This window comes from Charadrius vociferus, unplaced genomic scaffold (assembly GCF_000708025.1).
Source record: "Charadrius vociferus isolate BGI_N301 unplaced genomic scaffold, ASM70802v2 scaffold259, whole genome shotgun sequence".
Classification (NCBI taxonomy): Eukaryota; Metazoa; Chordata; class Aves; order Charadriiformes; family Charadriidae; genus Charadrius; species Charadrius vociferus.
The window spans coordinates 7,548,719-7,559,446 of record NW_009661368.1 but is presented as its reverse complement, the minus strand read 5'-3'; the positions used below and the strand labels follow the sequence as shown (position 1 = coordinate 7,559,446).

The 10,728-nt window shown below is 50.5% G+C and overlaps 1 protein-coding gene across 1 annotated transcript in view; it reads right to left on the bottom strand.

Moving 5' to 3' along the window:
- HRH3 (histamine receptor H3) overlaps positions 1-9,788 on the bottom strand; it is a 12,989-nt gene extending 3,201 nt beyond the window's left edge. Inside the window, exons 1-3 of the mRNA XM_009893585.1 lie at positions 9,596-9,788; positions 9,358-9,432; positions 3,437-3,535 (exon numbers count right to left, since the gene is read on the bottom strand). Coding sequence (XP_009891887.1) covers positions 3,437-3,535; positions 9,358-9,432; positions 9,596-9,788 — 367 coding nt within the window. The remainder of the gene's footprint in view (positions 1-3,436; positions 3,536-9,357; positions 9,433-9,595) is intronic.
- Between the last annotated feature and the right edge of the window lie 940 nt (positions 9,789-10,728).

Below are 10,728 nucleotides of genomic sequence, written 5' to 3'. Positions count from 1 at the left end.
CCCTGCGGCCGGTGCCGCCGGCGCTCCGGCCCACATCATCCCTGCGTCCCCTCGGGGCAACCCTGAGTTCCCTCGGAGCGACCCCGCATCCCCTCAGAACATCCCTGCATCCCCTCAGAGCATCCCCGCATCCCCTCAGAGCATCCCTGCATCCCCCCAGAACATCCCTGCATCCCCTCAGAGTATCCCTGCATCCCTCCAGAGCATCCCTGCATCACTCCAGAGCATCCCTGCATCCCCTCAGAGCAATCCTGAATCCTCCAAAGCATCCCTCCAGAGCACCCCTGTATCCCTCCAGAGCATCCCTGAATCCCCCAAAGCATCCCTGCATGCCCTCAGAGCATCCCTGCATCCCTCCAGAGCACCCCTGCATCCCCCCAGAACATCCCTGCATCCCTTCAGAGCGACTCTGCAGCCCTCAAGAACATCCCTGTGGCCCCCAGAGCACCCCTACATTCCTCCTTCCCTCTCAACACGGGAACATCCTTGAATCCTCCTAGATTATCCCTGCATTCTCCCCCAGGAACATCCCCACATCTCCCCAACATATCACCCCTTCAACAGAGGCCATGAGGAGTGCTTATGGTTCCTGCCTCAGTGTCTCTGCCTCAGTGGAGAGGAGTGGAGGTCAAGGCTTAACTTGTGCTTTACTCAGAGGTCAGCCAGGAGCACTCCCCAGGCCGGAGGAGCAAGGTGGGTGATGCTCTCGCCCCTCACTGGCAGCAGGAGGAAGAGGTAAAGCTGCCTGGGAGCAGGCAACTCTACCAACTGCCCATGTCACTCGGTCTGCAAGCCAAGGAGCCTTTGCCCACAGTCCCCCGATCCAGGGGGATGGTTAGTGCCCCCTCCTCCCTCCACTTGTTTGGTTTTCCGTATCTAAGGAGAATAACTTCTATTTGAATACTTTCTCCAGCTGGTGATGCTCCTGGGTGAAGTTATCTACCACTGTAGAAGCCCTGTGTGCAGTGCCTGCTCCAGACTGCAGGAGTGGAAATGTCCTCACAGGTGTCCTGGCACCGGGGTGGGATCTACTCACCAAAATCACCACCTCTGGGGAACGGCATGGGGACACACAGGGCAGCAACGTTGGAAACCAGAGCGGGATACTGGCTGGAGACCCTGGCTGACTGCCGTTCTTCCTGGGGAAGTCTGATAGGTTGTGTATGTCTTTGAAGTACAGGGATTAAAAAAGCAAAGCAAGAAAATTGTGCAAACCCAGAAACACGCATGAAGCTAATGCCCAGGGGGTTTGCTGCCTTCTGATTACTCCAAAAGCTATTTTCACATCAGGAACTGTTACAGCCTCGCAGAATTCCTCTTCAAACCCACTACCATAGCCACTATCTTGATAGCAGATGCTGATCCTGCTGGGAGGAGGCTGAAAGGGCTCTTTTAAATCACGGTAAATCATTTGCAGCCAGCAAAGCCGGCAGGTGAGAGCACCTCTCGGCGCGGCGCAGGCAGGGAGCTCGCTGAGCGCTCCCGCAGGGGTGGCCTTTGGTGGCACCCTCCAAAGGGTGGCCTCCAGCAAGGACCAGCCTTGTCCTGTCCCTTAGCTTGCCCAGCACTGAGACAACCTGCTGGCTCTACGTTTAGATCCGGGCTTTCTTTTTGCAGGTGCCGTGCAGGGGCAGCGCAGGCAGGCTGTGCTTGACACCGTGTGGCCCCTTCTTCAGGGAGCCAAGTGTCCCCGGGCCACCCCACTCCACACAAGGCTGGGTCCCCACTGCTGCCGCGTCCCGACGGAGGATGTCACTGTGGGCTCGTGGGAGCCGCGGGTGGGAGAGCAGAGGATGCTGCGTGTGCCAGAAACTCCAGGTCAGTGGGGTGACGGCCGGAGGGTGCGGTGCGCCCGTGGGAGGCTTCGAGGAACTTCGTTTGTGGGTTCAGCGCTGCTTGGAGGAAGATCAGATTTAACGACACACCCAACCGAATTCCCACCGGGGCGGTGAGCAGCCCGGCTGTGCAGCTGCAGCACAGCCGCAGCGCAGAGGACCTGAATTTTGTGCATATTGTCTCAGATGTGATGGAGAAAGGGTTTCTTTATTTTCCCCTGTTTAATGAACCCACAGACCACTTTCATTCTGCAACTCTTTATGGTCTGGTGTTATTTGTAATCTCCAGCTATTCAGACAATCATTAGTATTCGCTGAAATGTTTACAAATTCCAAATTATTGTGTGCATGTTGCGGCATTATCACTAGGAGCTGTTTGCTGTTTGTAAGCTGCCATTCATTATTCAGAGTTTTCACCGTCCAGATAGAAAACAGAAACCATACTTTCTATCTAAGGTAATTTATAAAGTGATCTGCAAAACGTAACGTGAACAAATCTCAATTATTGTTTATCCAGAGTAATTTGCCAGGAGTGTTAGATAAATAAGCGATGACAGAGATTTGCAGATTATAGTTTTCCTGGTCCTGATGTTTCTCCCTTGCTTCAGCAGAATGACAAATATATTTCTAATATCTTTCAGGAAACATGCTATCTTGGTAATAAAACAAAGGAAATCGCCCAACCTGGAAGGGGTAGTTAAAGCAGATTACATACAGACATGCAAAGAGATGGTATGATCACTAATGGTTTGACCTGGTTTATGCAGTACCTGTGCCACATACAGATATCCCATATGTTCATAAGTGCTTATATGTGTTCATATAGGGAGTATCGACCACCTGCAGTCTGCTTAATCCTTGTGTAGATACAAGGGCCAAAATGGGACCTTTCATAGAATCATTATGGCTGGAAAAGACCTTTAAGATCATCAAGTGCAACCGTTACCTGACTCTGCCAGGCCCACTTCTAAACCGCCTCCCTGAGCACCAAAACCAGACGGCTTTTAAATACACCCAAGGATGGCGATCCTGGGCAGCCTGGTCCAGCCTTTGATAACCCTTTCAGTTCTGAAGTTTTTCTTAATGTCTCACCTAAACCTCCCCTGGCGCAACTCGACGCCATTTCCTCTTGTCCTATGGGCTGTAACTTGTGAGAAGAGCCCAACGCCCACCTCTCGACCCCCTCCTGTCAGGGAGCTGTGGTGAGCGAGAAGGTCTCCCCTCAGCCTCCTCTTCTCCAGGCTGAACACCCTCAGGGCCCTCAGCCGCTCCTCATAAGACCCTCTCCAGACCCCTCACAGCTCCGTGGCCCTTCCTTCTCTGGTCCTGCTGGCCACACTGCTCCTGATGCAGGCCAGGATGCCGTTGGCCTTCTTGGCCACCTGGGCACACTGCCGGCTCACGTTCAGCCGACCGTCCCGTGGGCAGCTCTCCAGCCACTCCTCCCCAGGCCTGTAGTGTCCGTGGGGTTGGTGTGGCCCAAGGGCAGGACCCGGCGCTTGGCTTGGTGAAGCTCATACCATTGGCCTCAGCCCATCCATCCAGCCTGTCCAGATCCCTCTGAAGAACCATCCTACCCTCAAGCAGATCAACACACCCACCCAACTTGGTGTCATCATCAAACTTATTGAGGGTGCTCTCGACCCCCTCATTGAGATCGTTAATCAAGACATTAAACAAGAGTGGCCCAACACTGAGCCCTGTGGGACACAACAAGGGTGGGTCAGAGCTACAGCTCACTATAAGCTCTCCTGCGCCCGGTTTCTCTTTGTTCTAAGGTTGTGACTGAGAAGCAGGGTCTGGGGACAGCAGATGCAGAGGTCCCAGCCCAGAGCTCCCACCCGAGCCTGCTCTGGAGGGCTTCTGCGCTGCGGCGGGGACGTGCCAGCCGGCTGCAGCAAGGCACTGGAGGAGCCACGGCTCACAGCCTGGGTGCCAGGGTAATTCAGCGGTCCCTGAACACACACGCAAGGTTCAGCTAGGCGAGCAGACGAGCCCTAGAAGCCCCCAGGCAGGGGGAAGACCTGGGGGCAGCCCCGCTGCCACCACCTGCAAAGCAACTCCTCTCCTGGGGCCTCCTGAGCACGGGGGGGCGGGAGCTCTCCTCCCCTCTCTGCTTCCTTCCCTCCTGGATTTTTAAGAAACATTGAGCCGGAACATGAATTCTGCAGACGTTCTACATCTTTAAAAAGAGGCAAGGGTAATATGTGGCTTTTTAAGGCTGGTTTGTACTGGAAGAAGAGTCTGCACTTGGAAGTTGTTTCGCATTCAAGCAGAGAGTGAGGAAGAAGTGAATAACCCTCTTGTAAGATGGCTGTTCTGGGGAGTTTCTCTGTGATGTGAAGCCTTCGGGCTACGAGACAAACAGCTTCTGCAGCCTCCTGGTGTTAAGGGAACTCGAGCTTTGGATGTAATTTAGCAGTTGTCCCTGTCCTGGGTTTGGGGCACTGTGAAGTCTGTGTAGTGCCACATCACAGAGCAGTGCCTGAGGACCGGCAACTGCTGCTGGCTCCTCTGAGCCTCACTGGTGACCATCACCTCTCTGCTTGGTACTGGTTACTGTGGGGAAACAGGCAACCGGGCTGACTCATGGGGTGTTTTGTACATGCTTTGTATGCATGTGGCTTACTGCCACTTGCTTCTGTTTCTGTTGCTTATTATTTTAGTTTGAAGGTCCTAGAGGGACCAATTTGGAGTTTCCTTTGCACAGATATATTTCCTCCGTTCAGCATCTCATTTATGTTTTCTCCTGTGACTTGCAGAATTGCACACAGATTTACAAGTTGGACAGAGGAGGTTTGGAGAAGTTCTGTCTTCTCCAAGAACTCTCATCCAAATAAATAAAGTTTCCGTGCAGGCTGATTATATCAGCCACCGAAGACACAGTGCTGGGATCCACTCTTCCCAGTGGGGCACCTTCTTCTACAGGCCAGGTTTAATCCTCCTTCTTTCTAAAATTTAGCATCCCGTAGTTTTATTAAATCCCCGTAATTCTCGTATTATAAAAATAACATGGTTTTATTAAACACACAGTTCAAGATGTTTTCACTGTAATACTCGAGGGATTCCTTGAGCTACAAGACATATGCTGCAGTCCATGTCAGATTAGAGCCTATTATACATGCGTGTGTTTTGTCTTGGACCACCGTCACTCGTTACTTCATGCATTTATTTGCAATTCATGAAAATCTCAGGATGACATAAGCCAAGACACTAGATGTGGAGAACCGTGCTACAAAACCTGTTTTCAGCTTCTTATGGGTGCTGTAGAGATGCTGAGATTCTGTTGGATGCTTGTTCAGGTTCTTAGATTTCGTTAGGTGCTCCTTATCTTTCTAATGAACCAAGAAATCCAGATGCAAGGAGTTGGATTGCTCCCCGCTCGGGGAGGTACGTCAGTATGTTTGTGATGAGACAACTTTGTTGGCTTGCTTTGTTATTTTTATCTGATCCACGTAAGTTTTATTCCATGAAATGTCTTTTTAGCTCTGAAGAGTACATTAAAGAGTTTCTTAAAGACATCACCTTCTTGTGCACAGGTAGCACTTCTATAGAGTACACCTGGAGCTGGGAGGATATTCCTTTTCAGTTGGCTGATTGAACATTGCTACATAATTGACAGCATCTCCCACCTTCGGAGACTGTGATCTTCTACAAACGACAGAGTGATAATCATGCCTGAGTCATTAAAACAAAAACAAATTTATACTTAATAAACACTGTCTCCCTGCGGTTTGTCTTGGAGAATACGTGACCTGAAATTGCTTTCACGCACGTCCCCATCCAAACCAACCGAGATGGTCACAGCCAAATCCTACACACAAATACCCCCGACTCCATGAGGTGGCAGATGGCCGGAAAGGGTCAAAAATTTTCTGCCCCTCTCCTCCAGGCACATCTATAATTCAGTGCTTGCACTGGTGTGCTTGGCTCCAGCTCTGGAATCACGCGGTGCTTTGACACCAGTAGAAGTGCCTCCGTCGTGGGGCACAGACCTGTGGGCAAAACATCCCACCCGCCGGCGAGCTCAGCTGCGCCGGGGCACACGTGTGTGCCTGTCTGGGCACTGCTCTCCCTCGCTTCTTGGCAAAGGGGAGAGAGGGAAACTCCCCTTTCTCCTGGAATAAATCAAATAAACCCGGTAAATGAGGTGCTAACGACAAGGTTGTTATTCATAATCTGTAGGGACAGAAGTAACGTCCCCTGGATGTTGATCCGGCTCCTTCCACCCTCCCATGGAGGAATTTGCACTTTGGTACAGCTTTAGATACGCATCGTTGCAATTACACAGTGAGGACAGCTGTGTCCCAAAATCAAGAGTTATGGAAATCAGAAGACATATTAGTGTCAATAACACTTAATGGGGAAATGAGGGCTTTCCTGACACCTTCTCTTGGGTGTATGTCTGTCTTTGCATTTCCACAGAGGAGTTTGCTCGTCCAGGGGGCAGTGAGGGTGCGCAGCGCTGGAGGCAGCGCAAGCTCCACACCTCCAGGAGAGATGCTGTTATTGCTATGCACGAATTGTAGTTTTTCCACTGCTTATTTCTGTCCCATGGAGCCAGCTTGTCTGTGAAACGAACTTTAAAGAAAGAGATGATTAAAAACCCTCTTTGTGTTCATGTCTTTACTGATGAGGGTTGAAAGTCCTCTGGCGTTCACACAAGTATCTGTCACTATGAAACCCGTCCCTTTCTTTTCTTTCCTTTTCGTCTGCCTTTCATCATGGGAAACATTTATTCAGTTTGGAAAATTCCCTCTTTTTTGAGATCCCCTCGCAAGTTTCCAGCAGACGTGGGTGAGGGTAAGGGCAGTGTGGCAGAGAAAAGAGATCCCAGAGCGACTGAGGATGAAATCTCTGGAGGAGCCCCTGTGCTCCTGTTTTGCCAGACCATAGAGCTACTGCACAAACGGGGAAGCCAAGCCCCCAGATGAATTTTTTACATGGAGCATCAGAGGATAGGACACAGAAAATGCCAGGGGAGCATTTCCCGTTCTAGAGATGCCTTTCCAGTGAAATGTTACTCTTTGATATATATTTCTCTTTTAAAAACAAACCCAACAACAACTTGTTTGTCAGACTTGGTGAGTTATTAGGACTGAAAAATAGCATGGCAACCCAAACCTGGATGGGACATCTTGAAACCAGTTGCTGGGTGTGCTTCATCCTGCTGCTCAGCCAGATGTCAAAACGACTTATTCAAAATGATGATCTTAAAGGTCCCTTCCAACCTAGAGGATTCTATGATTCTATGACTTCTGCTGGTGGAAGAAGGTCTTTTCCTTGCCACATTGCAAGGGACTTCATTGAGAAAGTTTAATGTTGGATAAAGATGATGATGACAGGAATAGTCCTCAAAAATGCTAAGAAATACCCTGTGAACCAGCCTTCAAAAAGATAGGAAGAGCACTAACATTTCTACACCGAAAGCAGCACATGCTGAGAGCTGTACCGCACGGCACCAAAGCCACCGAGTCTCTGAGAATGACCACAAATGCTGGAGGGAAATCACCCCCAACCTGGCCGCGGTATCTACCCATCTGTCTTCAAAAAAAGCCCAACACCTTTTTGCTTCTTTCTTTTCCTTCCTGCTTTCTTCTCCTTCCTTCCCTCTTTCTCCCCATTCCCAGCTGTAGCTGTAACCTGCAAATCCAAACTCCCAAAGTGTCAAAAAAATGTATCCTTTAGCGCAAGGAGACTGTTTGTAGTTGGACCTGTCCCAAAGTGCCGTGACTGTTTTTGGCTTCTTGGGAACTAACTTCAAATTACAAATCACCTTGTCATCAAAGAAAGACACATTTCTAGTCTTGTGCAAACCACCCGCACTTTTGCGAGCATGAAAATGCTGAGTTTAGCTACTCTGGGGGAGGAAAACACAGCAGAGCAGGATGAGTAATACAGTTAGTAATGAAGTAACTGTCTGATCAGAATTAACACCTGGTTCTTGTCACGGCCAATTCAATACTGCATTTTGAAAGGAAAATTTCAGAGCACAAGGGGAATAAAAACAAAAGTCATCCTGCATCTGTCAGCTTGGACCGAGTTGGCGGCTGCTGTTAAGACCAATAGATGTTTTCAGAGAGAGACAGCAGGGTCTGAATAACAAGACGTGATATCCATGTACAGCTGCTACCAACGACGCTGGAAGCATTTTGCCACGTGGAGGAGTAAACATTAAAGCTCTGTTGAAAAAGTATCCGTTAAATTTGGTACTCCATCAGGAGACTGTTTAAGGAGCAGGGCTGGGCTTCGTCCCGATACTCTTAATGGCAGTAAGTGCTGTGGGTTAGAAGTGAAGTGAGGACATTTGAGAAGGACTAAACAACTTCTAATTGAAGCCAGTGCTGTTCCCGCGCAGATGGAAACACGGAGCAGCTGTAGAGAAACGAGCTGGGTTTCTCCGGGCTTTGGTGCGAGCTGCCGCACAGTGGGCTCCTTAGCGTGTCATCAAACTTTATAAAACTTGGTGACACTAAGCAATTAGAGGGGTAGAGTTTAAGCCCGCTTATGGAGTCCATGGTTTCCTTCAGAGCTACCACCAGGTTCTCGTGGGAGAAGACCTACAAATGTCAGCTCCGTCGCTTCCCGCTGGCCCGCGGGGGACCGGAGGTGGGGAACTCATTGGTAACCTCATATAATATTTAACAGACTTCCTGGGCTAATTAAGTATATTACTTTATATAGTAACTAACATATCTCTAATATGTATCAAAATTTAATTCAGTTTAATTCATTACCGCCACTCAACGTGGGCCCAATTCCCCTCTCCCTTACAAAGATGCAACTGCATTAATTCATTGCGTGCGTCAGGGAGGACAACGCAGCTCTCCTTCTGCCAGATCATTTCCGAGCAGAAATACAAAGAAAACTTTGGTCTTGTCTCTGCACAACTTGCCTGAACCAAGAGAGTTCCTTCAGAGTCACGCTGGCGTAATAGTTGTCCCCAAACCCTCCCACCAGGTGTTCAGTCTCTTACAAGCTGGAGGGTCCTTCAGGCACAATATCTGAGGGGCTTTTCTGTACGTCAAAGCTTGGACTCGCCCTCTGGTAATTACTCCCCAAGCGTACGAGGTTGTAAAAGCAGCACAGCACAGAAGGAAAGGTATTTCTCTGAAGAGCAGAAGGCAAACAAGCTCTTTGTTGCTGAGATTAGGAAAATCAGCAGTCTAGCTAGCTTTAACTTGTTTATTTGACCATTTGACTTCTGCAAAGCCCCTGATAATGAAGTCTGGTGTCTCCAGGCTGCTGGAAAGGGGGACTGAAGCTTGTTATTCTCTCCCTCTCCAGTGGCTACTGTGACATGATCCAGCAGTGTCTGCCCAGGCCTGATGGAGAGCAGGCGCATTCACCGAGACACCCTCTGTAGGAGAAGACCCTCTGCCGTGCACAGGGCAGTCTCTGCCGTTCCAGGCTGGGCTGCATCTCTCCAGGGTAGGGGACTCTTCATCTGAGCCAGCCGCGAGGAACAGAAAAGGCTCCTGTTCACACGCAGCCCCTGAGGACGGCCCGACACCACACTCACGTTGCCCTGGGAAGGGTACACGCTTCTCACCGGTGACATCTGCGCCCGCTGGAGACCTCCGTGTGCAGGCTGTCCCTAAGAGGGGAGAACAGGGCATTAAAATTAAAAACCGTGCTCTGCTGTGCAGGAGGGCAGGGAGGAGATGCTGGGGAGGTACAGGCAGAGATGCAGGCAGAACTGGCTTGGCTGGACCAAAGCTGCCTGGCCAAAAAGTCCCTGTACGGTTATGGGCTGTGACCGGCGCCTTCGTCAGACAGGTACCCTGGGCTGACCTGCAGATCCATCTCCTGAGGGATGCTGGGGACGAAGGGCAGGAAAAAGTTACGGGAGACGTTGCTGTTGTCACTCTTAGCAGGAATTTCAAGTGGCTGTGCTGCTAAAAGCACTTTCAAGGGCAACCTGTCAAAGGCTGTGAGGTCCGACAGCTTCATCCTCACTTACCAAGCGCATTTTCTCCGAAGGAAGGTACCCTTCCTGGGGAGAGGGGAACTTGTCCCTCTGCCCTTCCAGCCCCCATCAGCTCTGCCCACTTCCCCGCCGCACCACCTGCGAGCCACCATGACCCTTCTTTTCCGTGTCTGAAGGGGCTGGGTTCTGCTCCCCCGCCACAAGTTTGCGAGCAGAGGGATGGCTGCTGCTCCCCCAGCCCCACCGCCGGCCGCCTGCAGTCTCCAGATCCGTCTCATTTTGAAAGACCTTCATCTGTACAAGGATTTTCCCTGACTCCTGGCTTTTCTCATAAAACCCCCCATCTCAACCCTCTCTCAGTGCTCGTGACAACGCCAAGCCTGCCCTTAGATCTGTCTAACAAAGGCAGACGGAAAATGTGTTTCACATTGAGCCTCGGTGTGCCTAATGTATTCCCTTCTATTAGCTATTGCTCTGGGTCCTGATCTCCGATTCCTCATCTTTTCAGCCTTCCTTTTGATGTTCGTTATAAGGCAGCAGAGACTAACGGAGAGTATGTCAGGCATCAGACTACAAAAGCGTGGGGAAGAGGGATTAAAAGGGACACGGTGATAGGAGGAAGAAAAAGCATTTAGGAAACATCAGCTCTCTGCAGGCGAAGCTGCAACGATGCTCTGGATGGTTTCGCCTGTGCTGCTATCTACCGTCCTCCCCTTCCCAGCCCAAACTGGCGTTCCTGGAGCTGCTTCGGCCTCTAGACAAGCCAGTCATTTGGCGTCAGGTTTGTACAGAGAGAAACAGCGTGGGGCAAGGGCAGCAGAGCCCTCCTGGGTCTGGAACTCCCCGCAGGTCTGTTTATTGGGCTGGCTTGCATCGACCAGTGTTTTAGCAATAAAATCCGTCTCGCCACCCAGCCTGGTGTTTGCTGAGGTTTCTGGGCTGTTCCTCTGTAGAGAGAGGGAG